The sequence below is a fragment of the Eulemur rufifrons genome, chromosome 29, assembly GCF_041146395.1.
Source record: "Eulemur rufifrons isolate Redbay chromosome 29, OSU_ERuf_1, whole genome shotgun sequence".
Taxonomy (NCBI): domain Eukaryota; kingdom Metazoa; phylum Chordata; class Mammalia; order Primates; family Lemuridae; genus Eulemur; species Eulemur rufifrons.
The window spans coordinates 97,860,858-97,875,241 of NC_091011.1; the positions used below are offsets into that span (position 1 = coordinate 97,860,858).

Consider the following 14,384-nt stretch of genomic DNA (forward strand, 5'->3'; position numbering starts at 1 on the left):
ACATTAAATAGAGACCTCAGAAAAATAACCCTTTGGGAATGAGACTCAGGTAGCACTAGAATACAGTCATGTACCACATAATGATGTTTCATCAAGAACATAAATATAATGATGGTCTCATACGATAATACATATTTTATTACACCTTTTCTACGTTCAGATATATTTAGATATATAAATCCTTAGCATTGTATTACAACTGCCTGCAGCATTAAGTACAGTAATGTGCTGTATAGGTTTGTATGCTAGGAGCCATAGGCTATCCCATATATGCTAGGTAATGTAGTAGGCTATACCAGCCAGGTTTGTGTAAGTATATTCTATGATGTTCACAAAATGCTAAAATTGCCCAGTGCATTTTTCAGAATATATATCAATAAGTCGTGCATGACTGTAATAGCTACTATAGAAAAGCCTTCAAAGATCTTAAAAATAAATCTTAAATAAATCAAATTAATCCACAAATAATTAATTGCCTGTCATAAAACCTCCAACATTCCTTGAAGGAACACAAAAAAAAATCCACAATTCCATGAGAGGAAACTCAAAATCTCTGGTGGTAATTTAAAGACACACACACACACACACACACACACACAGGAAAATGTGACTCCTAATGAAGAGAAATATCAGCAGTCAATAGAAACAGACCACAAATAACAGATAATGGAATTAGCACATTAAAACTGCTAAAAATAAATGTTCCAAATTCTCAAGGATATAAGGGAAAGCATGTGCATGATCATAAGAGAAATTAAAGATTGCAAAATACCCAAATAAAATATCTAGAGATGAAAAATAAAATATTAAAATAAAAAAATTCTCCAGATTAAAAACAGATTAGATACCACAAATTTTTTTAAAGCCTAAAGTTTAAGCAATAGCAATAGAAACTATCCAAAACCAAGAACAAAAAAATAAACATGCTTAAAAAAAAAAAAAAACTTACACAGCATCTCAATGACTTGTTGGATAATATAAAGTAGACTAATATACTTGTAATTAAAATCCCAGAAAATGAAAAGAGAAAAGAAGACAAAAACTTTTGGGGAAATGACTGAATTTTTCCCAAATTTGATTATAAAAACTCAGTAAACACCAAGCATAATGCTCATAAAGAAAATCACACCAAAGCATATGGTAATCAAGTTATTGAAAACCACATAGAACATCTTAAGGGCAGTCAAAGGAAAGAGACATACATACAGAAGAACAAATGTGAGAAAGACAGCAGACTCTTCAACAGAGATGCTGGAAGCCAGAAGACAGTGGAGTGAGATCTTTGAAGTACTGGGAGGGATAAAAAGCTGCCAATCTAGAATTCTATATGCAGGAAAAATATCTTTCAAAAATAAATATAAAGAATTTGCAGAGAAAATCTGAGGGAATTTACTGGCCACAAACCTACACTATGAGAAATTTAAGGAAGTTCTTTGGAGTAAGAAAAGTTCTACCAACTATGAAACACTGAGGAAGGAAATCGCAGAACATGTAAATAGGTGGAAAACCATACCATGCTCATGGATCGGTAGAATCAACATTGTTAAAATTTCTATACTGCCCAAAGTTATCTACAGATTCAATGCAATCCCTATTAAATTACCAACATCACTTTTCACAGATATAGAAAAAATAATTTTACGCTTTGTATGGAACCAGAGAAGACCCCGTTTAGCAAAAGCAATTTTAAGCAACAAAAACAAAACGGCAGGTATTAATTTGCCAGACTTCAAACTATACTACAAGGCTGTGGTTCTTAAAACTGCCTGGTATTGGCACAAGTGCAGGGACACAGACCAGTGGAACATAACAGAAAATCCAAATATAAAACCATCCTGATATAGCCATCTAATCTTTGACAAAGCAGACAAAAACATACTCTGGGGAAAAGATTCCTTATTTAATAAATGGTGCTGGGAAAACTGGATAGCCACATGTAGAAGACTACAATAGGACACACAGCTTTTACCTCTCACAAAAATCAAATCATGGTGGATAACAGACTTAAACTTTAGGTCGGAAACTATTAGAATTCTAGAAGAAAACATAGGAAAGACTCCTACAAACATTGGCCTAGGCAAAGAATTTATGAAGAAGACCCCTAAGGCAATCACAGCAACCACAAAAATAAATAAATGGGATCTGATCAAATTAAAAAGCTTCTGTACAGCCAAAGAAACAGTCACGAGAGTAAACAGACAACCTACAGAATGGGAAAAAAATTTTGCATACTACACATCAGATAAAGGACTGATAACAAGAATCTATTTAGAACTCAGGAAAATCAGTAAGAAAAAATCAAACAACCCTATCAAAAAGTGGGCAAAGGACATAAATAGAAATTTTTCAAAAGAAGATATAAAAATGGCTAACAAACATATGAAAAAGTGTTCAACGTCTCTAATCATCAGGAAACTGCAAATCAAAACCACAATGAGATATCACTTAACTCCAGTGAGAAGGGCCTTTATCAAAAAGTCCCAAAACAATACATGTTGGCGTGGATGCAGAGAGACAGGTACACTCATACACTGCTGGTGGGACTGCAAACTAGTGCAACCCCTGTGGAAAGCAATGTGGAGTTACCTTAAACAGATTCAAGTAGACCTACCATTCGATCCAGCAATCCCATTATTGGGCATCTACCCAGAAGAACAAAAGTCATTCTATAAAAAAGACACCTGCACCCGAATGTTTATAGCAGCACAATTCACAATGGCAAAGATGTGGAAACAACCCAAATGCCCATCAATTCATGAATGGATTAGCAAAATGTGGTATATGTACACCATGGAATATTACTCAGCTATTAGAAATAATGGCGATATGGCATCTCTTTGGTTCTCCTGGAGAGAGTTGGAACCCATTATATTAAGTGAAGTATCCCAAGAATGGAAAAATAAGCACCACATGTACTCACCAGCAAACTGGTTTCCCTGAGTGCACATTTGGGAATAACACCAATTGGGTATCAGACAGAGGTCAGGGCTGGGGGGAAGGGATGGGTGTATACCTACTTGATGAGTGTGATGTGCACTGCCTGGGGAATGGACACGCTTGAAGTTCTGACTGGGGGGGATGGGGTGGAGGGAGGGGATGGGTGCATACCTACATGATGAGTGTGATGTGCACTGTCTAGGGAATGGACACGCTTGAAGTTCTGACTGGGGGGGATGGGGTGGAGGGAGGGGATGGGTGCATACCTACATGATGAGTGTGATGTGCACTGTCTAGGGAATGGACACGCTTGAAGTTCTGACTGGGGGGGATGGGGTGGAGGGAGGGGATGGGTGCATACCTACATGATGAGTGTGATGTGCACTGTCTAGGGAATGGACACGCTTGAAGCTCAGACTCGGGGGGGATGGGGAGGCATGGGCAATATATATAACCTGAACTTTTGTACCCCCATAATGAGCTGAAGAAAATAAAATAAAATAAGAAAAGAAAAGTTCTACCAGATGTAAAGTTAGATCTACGTGACAGAATGAGAAGTGCCAGGCATGGTAGATAGGGTCAACGTATGGCTAGGCTTTTGGTGGAAACTTCAGTAAAAATGTTAATAATTAACTAGTTCTTCAACATCTCTTTCGTTTCATCAAAGGGACCTTTATATGTGGTAAAATATGTCCAGCTCCTCTTAATGTAACCTCATGTAAAATTTTTGTGTGAACCTTTTTTCCTAAACACTGACATAAAAAGAACAGACAGACATATTAAACTTTTGGAACAAGTTAGAACTTTCTTGGGTGGGACACAACTTTCTTGGGCAGTTAGTAGCATTAAGAAATCTGATACAATTGTGTATGGCCATACCACCCTGAACGTTTCCGAGCTAACCCTAACCCTAACGTTACTGAGAAAATACGTGTTTTATTAATAGATAAGCTTTGTTTAGGCATAGGCTATAGTGCTGTTGGCTATGAGATCAGTGTTAATGAATCAACACTATATTAATATATTCAATAAGGTGTCTGTAAACAGAAACACACAAAAAGTAAGATTATCCACTGATCATTTGACAAAAGTGTTGTGATCACAGGTTCAAAGGACCCTACCTAGTATTTCCTCTAATTACTATCTGTTAGTTCAGTGTTAGTGGCGACTTTACAGAACATAACTGCTATGAATAGCAAGAATGGATTGCTGTGCTTTGGTAAGGATTGAATGAGTACATTAAGGTGTGTCCCAAGGTGTGGACCATAGGATATTATGAGACCTTTGAAGATCTCTAATTCAAGGGAACCCAACTCCTTAGAGTCAAAATTTCCTTCAGGTATTGTTGCATGAGAAAGCTAAGGTGCAGAGATGTACAATGTGACATAGGATCGTTTCTAACTGTTGTTGTGTTGCTGTATGTTTTCATGTGTCTGTCTGTGCACGGACAGAGTGACGTACAGCAGGTGGACAATGGGGGGCCCCTTAGGGTGGCTGTGGGTGTCGCCATGGCAGCGTGCCTGCCCTGCAGAGGGTGGGGTGAGTTAAAAGGAAACACAGTTGATGATGTGACTCATATAGAATGACTTGTGTACTTTGAAGAAATTTGAAGGAGAAAGTGATAGTCCTCAGTGCACTGCCTTGCAGGGATGCCCATATGGGCAAGTTGCAAAGCAACGTGTACGGTGTGATTCTATTTTAATACCGACTCTGCATATGCTTCTCGGTATGAGTGAGGAAAAAGATGTTTGAACATATCAAAAGGTTGAGAGTCGTGTGGGAAAAGGTTATTTCTTTTTATGCTTATTTCTATTGATTTGTTTTAGTGGGTGCAATAAATATGTTTTGTTGAAAATTGAAAAAATCAAATAAAATGTGGAAAAGCATCAAATATTGTTCAGCTAACAAAGAAGCGATATAACCATTTTCTTAGCTATATCCAAAATATCCAAATATTAAATGACACCAGCAGGCACAGTTTTATTACATAATTCTGAGTAGTTACATGTAATGCTTTAAAATTCTTCAAAATTCTTTTTTTTTTTTCTTTTAGGAATCATTAAGAGCCATCAGATATGAAATCTCTCCAGATAGAGAGTATGCGCTTTTTGCATATAACGTGGAACCGGTGAGTACTACCCTTTTTCTGTCTACAAAAGAACCGTGTCTTTATTCTGATGCCTCATTAAGTATTTTCCTTGGATCTTCATTCTTAGTGATCTTTAAATCCTGCAGTATTTGGTAGGTCCTGGAATAGTCTCTTTTGTATGTCATACTGCCACCTAGGAGAGAGGAAAGGTATAAAAGTCTGCTTGGCAGAAAAGAGAACCCACTTATTTTAGGGCTCTTTCTTAGGGAAATGGTGAGAACTTATCTTTTCATAAAGATTTATCTTAACCTTTTGTGCAATCATTGTACTTGCTGTTTTGGCAATGAAACCATAAATTTTATCTTAAGAACAAAAAGTAACCACCAGGTTCTGTCTAAACTAAAATAATACCTTAATGATGTCCTGACCAACACAGTGTTCCAGTGGAGTCGAACTATCACTTTCATTATGTAAGCTCTATTTTTAGCACATCATGTATATGAGTCTCCTGTAAAATTTCACCAGAATTTTCTGTAAAATCTTACCGTGGGCTTTAGTAGCAGTCTGAAACTTCCTAAGCTAGGATTTTTCTTTCTTCTTCTTCCTTTTTCTTTTTTTCATTTAACATGCTGACATTTTAAAATTCATTTTGTCTCTTTAATTTTAAATAAGCTAGGAGTTGAAATTTATTTGTATAAGTCAAGCAGATGTTGAGTTTATAAGAGATAAACAACTTTGGAAATGTGAATTTTAGGAATTTTATTCTATACTTACAGAATTCTTCTGCCTTTGTAGCTTTTCTAAGACCGTTCTAATTAGAGTTTCCTGATGCTTCTGGGGGTATAATAGCACCCGCATTGTAAAGCAGGTCAGAGTGGCTGGTTGGTGAGTTTGAGAGACTCTGCTCTGTCACAAGGTGGGCAGGCTTTTTGATTTATATCCCACTGGGAAGGCTGGGGATTGGTTTGCATGGAGATGCAAGTCTAATTCTATGGTTTTTAAAATTTCTTTTAGAAGTTAATTTGACAACTGCATTATTTATTGGAGATTTCAACTTTATTCCTGCAACTGTAGATTTTTTAAATTCTATTTCAGTTTTCTATTTTTCAGTATTTTAAATGTCCATTATATGAAAGCTTTCATTTTCTCCATCCAAATTCTTTGGAACAATTGGACATCTTTATCTCTTTGATGGGGAGCAGGTGGTGAACTTGACATTCTAAAAGGTTCGGGACTGTATGTGTCTCCTACACCCAGCTCTAAACTTGCCTCTAAGTTTCAAGCATCTGAACATAATGTTCATGGATCATAGACTGTTTCAGCTCCCTTCATCACCCTTGGACACCACCAAAAATATAATCTCCACACCTGAACAAGAGAAAGACCCAGCAGATGTTTGAAAGACTTTCATGGATGTGTTCTGGTTGCCCCAGGAGGCACAGCTAATGCCTGAGTGAGGAAATCATAGACAGACAGATGTTAGGTTATCTCACTAGAGAATCTTTTAATCATTGGAGCACCCCAGCAGTGGGATGCAGTACCTCGTGATGTAGTGAGCATCCTGCTCCCGGAAGCCTTCCAAACACCGCGATGTGTTTGTTCTTCAGGATGTTCTAGAAGGGGTCTCACGTCTGCCCGTTTGGGAGAGGGATGCTCTCATCTGTAGGCTGTGGCTCTGTGCATGGTAGAATTCGCCAGCTTCCCTCCTCTTTCCCAGTGCTCTGCCTGAAACAGTGCCCTGGGGTCCCACTGAACCAATAACCGTTTTGGTAAAGATCATTTTTCTGCATATGGGTCTTCACCATGCAGAACGCTGGCTAAAATAGGAAGCTTGAGATAACCCTTCTCACCCTGCAGCACTGTCAGCATTTGGAGTAAGACTGTCCAGTTTGTTTCCCCACACAAAGAAAAACGGACAATTTGGAGTAGATTTAGAGAACTATAAGCATAATTAAAGTATTGATAATGTAAAAAAAAAAAATCTGTAGAAATGGGTACTTTTGACTTGAATAAAAGAAGTATCCTTAGTTTTCAAGTACTGAGCAGTTGCTGAACACATGACTACCCAAGCGAGTATTCTCTGTTCTTCTGGGGGGGAAATCATAAGGCAAAGAGCTTGGGATTCGGCATGAGAATTTGGAGTTACGTATTAGGCAGAGCTTCCTAGCTGGATAAACGCAGATGGAAATGATTTTAGAAAAGGGGAGTGGGTTTCAAGGGAAGAGTCTAGGTCTGTAATTCTGGACTAAGTAGAAGAGATCAGGACTTCTAAGCTGTGTTTAGTATCAGTAATTACTATTAATAGTATATTAATATAATCAATTAATAATAATAATAGTGTGTTATTCTCGGGTGTTCTTTAAAAAAGTAAAAGGTTCCATATTCAAATGAACTTGCGAACGCTAGTGAAACAAAGTTAGGTAAGTTTCTTTACTGCAGTATATTTTGAAGTTTTCAATATTCCCATGAGGGTTACACAGTGTTTCCTGAGTGTTTATTACAATGTGCGATTCCAGTTGAGTCCTGAGGAAGCTAGAGCTTTTTTATTTGGATCCCTGCCTGCATATTCTTATGTGTGTATCTGAAAGGCAGCTGGTGTATCTTGCCTATATGAACCAACTCAACTCTCATTAAAAAGACTATCATAAAAATGTTTTAGACTAGACCAACTGTCCAATTTCTGGAAATCTTTCATTTATTTGAGTAACTGTTTCATCTGCAATAAAATTTCATTATACTGTGTTACTGTTGCACTAAAAAATTCCAAATCTTCCACCCTGCATCCTTCCAGCCCCTGCTCTCTTTGCTGTGTGCCCAGAGGCAGTGGGCTTGGAAGTTCAGTCTCTCCTTTAATATTGCTGAATCCATAACTTGGCTAACATCCTTGAACATACACAAATTAGCTAAGTTTAACTATGTCAATCGTATGTTTTATTGATAGCCTCACACATACCCTTAAAAATGTATACGAACAAATCGATTATCAAGTAGATTTGAGACAGAGTAAACCCCGGCGCAGTTTTCCATTTATTTCAGCCTTTAGATAACTATAGGTCCATAAATGGCATGTCTGGAATATGGAAAATTATTAATAATATCCTGTTTTTATTTATGTGGTACCAGCCTTATAGTTTGTAAAATGTGTTTCTTTACACCTACTTATTTCACCTCAAAAGTTCCTGCCCCAAAATCCAATGTGTGCTAATTGAGTTTTATTTTGTTTATTTTATATGTAGAACATAACAACATTTCTCAGTGTACAGTTTCTGAAGCGTTCTCTTGAAAATATGCTAGATGTTGGGGGAACAAACTTTTACTTTTTAATTTGAAAACTATGTTAACTATATTAATAGGAAAAAAACTACTTAAAGCAAAGTTATCTCATTAGAGCAGCCATGTTACTTTATACAGAGGTATATTTGACAAATATGAAAAGTTTTCAAAACTTTTTTGGGAGGAGAAAAAATTTTTAAATGCAATATCTTAGATCATTTACAAATATTTTTATGTGACTTTCAAAGAGGAAAAAGAACTTATACCTGGAAAATATTCTTCCTTAAAGAATTTTTTCTGAAAGAGCTACTGAATATGTGTGAAGAATTTCACTGTATCCTTTAAAGGAATTAATTGGGATGATTGTTCTTATGGCCAATGGAACATCATTCTGGTCCAAATAAAATTTTGCCCAAACTCTGGTGAAATTTTAGGATTTTGTCCTAAAATCCCAGTCAATCACACAATTACTCAGTTAACAAAATGGGTTGACACACATCAAGTGATCTGTTTTAGTTATCTGCTGCTGCGTAACAAACCAGCCCAGAAGATAGTGGCTTAAAGCAGACAGGATGTATCATCTCACAGTTTCTGTGGGTCAGAAATTTGGGCTTAGGATAGCTGGATCCTTTGAGCCAGGGTCTTTCGAAAGCTACAAAGTATTTATTATCTGGGCTGTAGTTTCATCTCAAAGCTCAGCTGGAGAAGGATCCATGTCCAAGCTGACCCATATGGTTGTTTCCGGGGTTCAGCTCCTCACTGGCTCTTTGCCAGAGACTGCCGTCAGTTCCTCACCATGTGAGCCTCTCCATACGAGAGCTCAAAACTTGGCAGTTTGCCTCCTCAGAGGAGCAAGCAGGAAGAGCCAGGCAAAGCGTGCCAGCAAGATGGACGTCACAGTTCCTACGACCTAATGTCAGAAATGACGTCCCCTCACATTTAGTATGTTCTGTGTATTAGAAACAGGTCACTCAGTCCAGCCCACTTGCAAAGGGAGGGGGTTCCTTATTCACAGTACCAGGAGTAGGGATCAATGGAAGCTATTTCAGAAGCTTCCTACCACACCTTTAGAGTCCTGTGTGAGAAAATGTAGTTCCTCATATTTATGTGGTACTTAATGACTCTGCTGTCTGCTAAAGGGTATATTTGCTTAGAGTATATAATAAACTCGTTTCGTACTTATATGGCCTCTGTTGTAGTCTGTCTTCTGTTGCTGTAACAGAATACCACAGACTAATTAATAAGGCATAGAGATTTACTTCTTACGGTTCTGCAGGCTGGGAAGTCCAAGAGCATGGCACTGCACCTGGCGAGGGTCATCCTGTGGTGGAAGCAGAAGTGAGTGAGTGTGCAAGACAGAGAGCACAAGGGGCCAGGCTCACTTTTATGGCAGCCCACTCTGTTGATAACTGACCCACTCCTGGGATAATTACATTGATCCATGCTCGAGGCCTCCTCCCTCATGACACCGTCACCTCTTACTAGGCCCCACCTCCCAACACTGTCGCATTGGGGGTTAAGTTTCCAAGGCATGAATTTGGGGCCACATTCAAAACATGGCAACCCCCAGACTTCCAAGATCTTAGAGAAGCAAGGAGGTATGACTATAGCCTTGTCTCAAGAGAGTATGCTGAGGAGGGAGACAGCAAAACCAAGTTCTCCTCACTCCTCTGCAAATGATTTAGGTGACCAAGAAGGGGGAATGACTTCAGTTCTTCCATCAGGGAAATGAGGATAATGAGTTCATTAGTGACTCATGGAAATTATGGAAATCAAGATGGATGATAACTTACCTGCCTGAGTTTTGTGCAAATTAAATGAATAATGTAAGAAGATGCCTAGCTCAACTCTTGATATATAGTAGAATCTTTATATTGTTCTTTTATTTTTATTATATATTCAAGCTCTGTGGAATAAAGATGCTACATAAATCTATAGAAATATAGTGTTACTATGAGTTTCTAAGGAACCAAAGTGAAAACCTTACTTATTTTTTGTGCTACTTCCAGAACCTCAACTTTAGCAATAGACTTAGAGTAAAGTGAGAAATCATCAGGTCATTAGCTGTGGATATATTTCTTGTGGTTTACTGGTACGTTTCTTAAAGGGTTTTGTTAAGTTGTGTGCTAAAAAAAGAAAGTGTCCAAAGAAATACTACGATGTTCTTCTTGTCGTGTAAGGATTATACATTAGTAGTTAATAATGACACCACTTACTTGTTCTGGAACTTAATCGAATAATTTGATAGTCTCACAGAGCTGGTGATCCATGGAGATGCCATTCCCATCCATACCCAAGTGTCATTTCCACCAGGTTCTATGCCGCCCACCCATCTCTAGCGACTCCGGCCTGCAGTCTATGGCGCAGACGTTCTGGAAATGGATCTGTGAGGGGTGAACAGCTTTAGCCATTTGTTCTGCATAGAAGAAGAAAGATGTTTTTCTTAAGTCTCTATACAAATCTCTACTTAAACCATTTCCTAACCTGGCTTATAAACAAGTTACAGACCTTTTCTCATCTTTGTTTTTCTCAAAGGCAGATATTGGTGATAGATCAGGAAATAGAGTGATCTCTTAGCCCCAGCGGCTTCCCCCTGGGGGGGGGGGAGGGGGCTCAGTGCGCGGCTTCTAGGTGCCCAGTTCCTTCCCTTAGAGACTTATTCCGCTCAGTCCCGAGAAAAGAAGATTTGATGCTGAGCTTTCCATTGCAGGAATTTGAAGCAATTTTCACATTTGATAAGTTTCTTGTCTTCTCCTGTGCTGTGGTGGGTTGATATGGCCTATTTTGCCAACTAAGGGACTGTGAAATGTATAGTTCATGTGAAGCCTGAAGAGCACCCTACCGTGGCTATTCCTGATCAAACCCGTTTAGTAAGATGACCCCATCTCAATTCCAGAATCTTCAGTGTACCTGTCAGGCGGATTTACCCATTTATCTATATTTGTCTATATCTTAATTTTAAAAATAGTATGGGACTTTATAGTAGAGGGATTGGCTATTAATTATCGAACCCATTCTATGGACTGAATTATAACTGAATTATAGCAATCAATTCAGGTGAATCTGAGTATACAAGTTCCTATGTTGCAAGAAATACAGCTTCTGTTCTAGTGTGCTTCTGAGGTTTCCTACCATCCCTTCTTCACTGGAACTGTGAAATCCTTGCCCAGGAGAGCCTGAGGGAAATGTGTTTCTTAAATCTCCTGCTGTTGGACTAGTTCCTTCTACATTGTCGACAGAAGCTTTTCAGGGCCCACCTGTGGGCACAGCTGGTGCATGTGGTTCATGCTGGACGAATCCCTTGCACGTGCCCCCATGTCAGCTGGTGTCAGAACCGCAGGGGGTTCTGTATCTGCACCTGCAGTTGCCTCAGAGGGCGGACTGAAGGGTAGGGTCCCTGTGTGGCGTGTCCGCAGCGGCTGCTGCTGTCCCTGCATCAGCCCAGCAGCTGCTGCCATGGCAAGAGGTGACTGTCACCTTCCACGCGTCCTCCCTCCTCCCCACTGCCCTAGTGCTGCCTGGAAGCGCGTCCCACACCCCATAAGCATCACTCAGAAGCCCCTTTACTCTGTGATTAATTTCTGTGTCTTGATTCCATCCATCTTTCCTTAGCAGCAGAATTGTAAACAACAGTTCAGATGGTTCTGTTAGCACACCGATATTTGCTCTTTGACTATATAAGGCCTGCTTCTCTGAGACTCTTAGTATATTATTATTAAAAATGGTCATTATTGATTTCTGAACTGTGTGTTTTCACATAGCTCTTAACTAAGCATGATGCGTGCAGTTTCACAACCTTGTGAAAATCAAATATGTCCAAGTCCTTGGAAAACTATTTAAAGGGTACACCCAGGTAAGGCAGCGTAAGATAATGCTGGTGTGGACTTCTGCTACACATGGACTTGGTGTCTCACGTCGTGACCTGCCCAGCGACCTGAGGACAAGGGACATTCTTTCTGTTCTAGTCGTTCATTGGCTGCTGCTGTTTAGGTTTTGTTTGTTTTTGAAATTATACGTTTTTTAGGGGTTTTTTGTTTTGTTGGGGTTTTTTTGTTGTTGTTATATTGTTTTAACACAAAACTGGTTCAACTGACACAAAATTTTCTTGTTTTGTTGTTTATTTTTATCTATATTTCTACTCAGATTTTTGAGCTAAATTTAAGAAGGAATTTAAGTCTAGAAAAATGTAGCACACTAGTCAAGGTGGCTCACACCTGTAATCCCAGCACTCTGGGAGGCCAAGGCAGGAGGATCACTTGAGCTCAGGAGTTCGAGACCAGCCTGAGGAAGAGTGAGGACTGTATCTGTACTAAAAATAGAAAAATTAGTTGGCGTGGTGGCGCATGCCTGTAGTCCCAGCTACTGGGGAGGCTGCGGCAGGAGGATCACTTGAGCCCAGGAGCTGGAGGTTGCAGTGAGCTAGGCTGACACCACTGCACTCTACCCAGGGTAACAGAATGAGACTCTGTCTCAAAAAAAAAAAAAAAAACAAAAAAAAAAACGGGAAAGGAAGGGGAAGGGGAAGGGAAGGAAAAATGTAGTACAAACATTGATTCTTTTCTCAACATAATATGAACTTTGTTAAGGTACTTGTGTGTGTGTGTGTGTGTGTGTGCGCGCGCGCGCGTGCATGTACATGCACTGCTCTGGCTGGAGGGGACAAATAGAAGACTTTACCTACCTGAAGCGTTCCATGAATCAAAAAGTTTAAGGATTTGTACTTTTGAGTGTAGTTTCTGCAGAGTTCCTGAAATATTTATTTGTATCATGTAGTGCTACAAAAGGAGCCATTTTGGGCATAGCCACAGGCAGGAGAAAAGTCCTAATGAGACCGTGCTCACAGAGTGGCAATAAATGACAGCCTGTGTCTGTGATTTGTGGAGTGTAGAAGACGTCCCACGTATACCACTCCAGCCCGGGGCACCTCTTCAAGTCGCCTCCTAATTGGTGTCTCTGTTTTTCTTGCCGCCGTCCAGGCCGGTCTCCACCGTACAGCCAGAGTGATCTTTTGAACAGGTGACTCAGGTAGCGTCCCCACCTGCTTCCACAGCCTCACCACGGAGTGCCAGGATGCTCACTCCCTGCAGAGACCTCGGCCCCAGTCGCCTCCCTGTGGGCTCAAATGTGCCAAGTTCCTTCCACACTTGGGGCCTTTGAGCTCACTGCACCCTCTCTCCCTGGAACATTCAGACCTACAAGGAAAAGACACTTCCTTTTTGTAGTGGAAAGAAAGGAAGTAACTGAATACATAGGTAGGTTTGCTTGTAGGCTTAGTGGTAGAAGGACCATTGAGTTTCTTTCAATGCATTGTTTTATTTTTCCCAATAAATGCTGAGACCACGTCACTTGTTGAGAGTGATGATGGGAGAGTGGGTGGGTGTGGGAAAGTGTGGTCTGCAGAGGGAACAGCATGAGGGTCTCAGACGGCAGGAGGCAGGCGCCCTGTGAATGCGGGGGACACCAGGCTCGGGGGGTCTGTAACAAGGAGGCCGCGGCGCACCCAGGCAGCCCAGGGGAGCTTGTCCAGGAGCACCCAGCGGCTGCCCACCTCCACACAGGGCCCACGGCCGGTGTCACCTGGGGCTGGGAATCTGGCAGGTGAGTGGGATCAGGAGTTAACAAGGTTTTCAAAGGAGTGATTGTCACCACAGATCATGGCTCTCAGCTGGTCACGGAGAGAGGGAAGCCTGGAGGGCCACAGGTGGAAAAGGGTGGGGTCCGTGGATTGGCAGCCTTGAGCAGGGTCGGGAGTCTGCGTGGGCGCGAAGCTGGAGCAGAGCCGTGGCTGTCGGGGGATGAGTGTGGGGTGGTGCTGCGAGGTGCTTGTGACAACGAGGTTATAGGCAAAGTGAACCGACAAACCAGGGGTCAAGGAGCTGACGGGTGTGGAAGCAGGTGTGCCGGGGGATGTGGGGGTGTGGCCTGCAGGACTCTTGGGGGGCGTTAGTGGAGGGGCGGAGAGCCTCGGAGACTGCAGGGACCCGCAGGAGGAGGAGGAGGGAGCCCCTCTTCCATCTTCTGCCCTTTGGCACATGGAAGGCTGAGATTAGGAAGAACCTCCGCTGAGGGGAGTCGAGATGCCTGA

At 40.8% G+C, this 14,384-nt stretch overlaps 1 protein-coding gene across 3 annotated transcripts in view; it reads left to right on the forward strand.

The window, feature by feature from the left end:
• DPP6 (dipeptidyl peptidase like 6) overlaps nt 1-14,384 on the forward strand; it is a 643,862-nt gene that overhangs the window by 397,185 nt on the left and 232,293 nt on the right. For all 3 annotated transcript variants that reach the window (XR_011231801.1, XM_069462595.1, XM_069462596.1), the window contains exon 5: nt 4,991-5,065. Coding sequence is in view for 2 of the 3 variants with exons in the window: in XM_069462595.1 (XP_069318696.1) it covers nt 4,991-5,065 (75 nt within the window). In the remaining variant the exon portion in view is untranslated. The remainder of the gene's footprint in view (nt 1-4,990; nt 5,066-14,384) is intronic.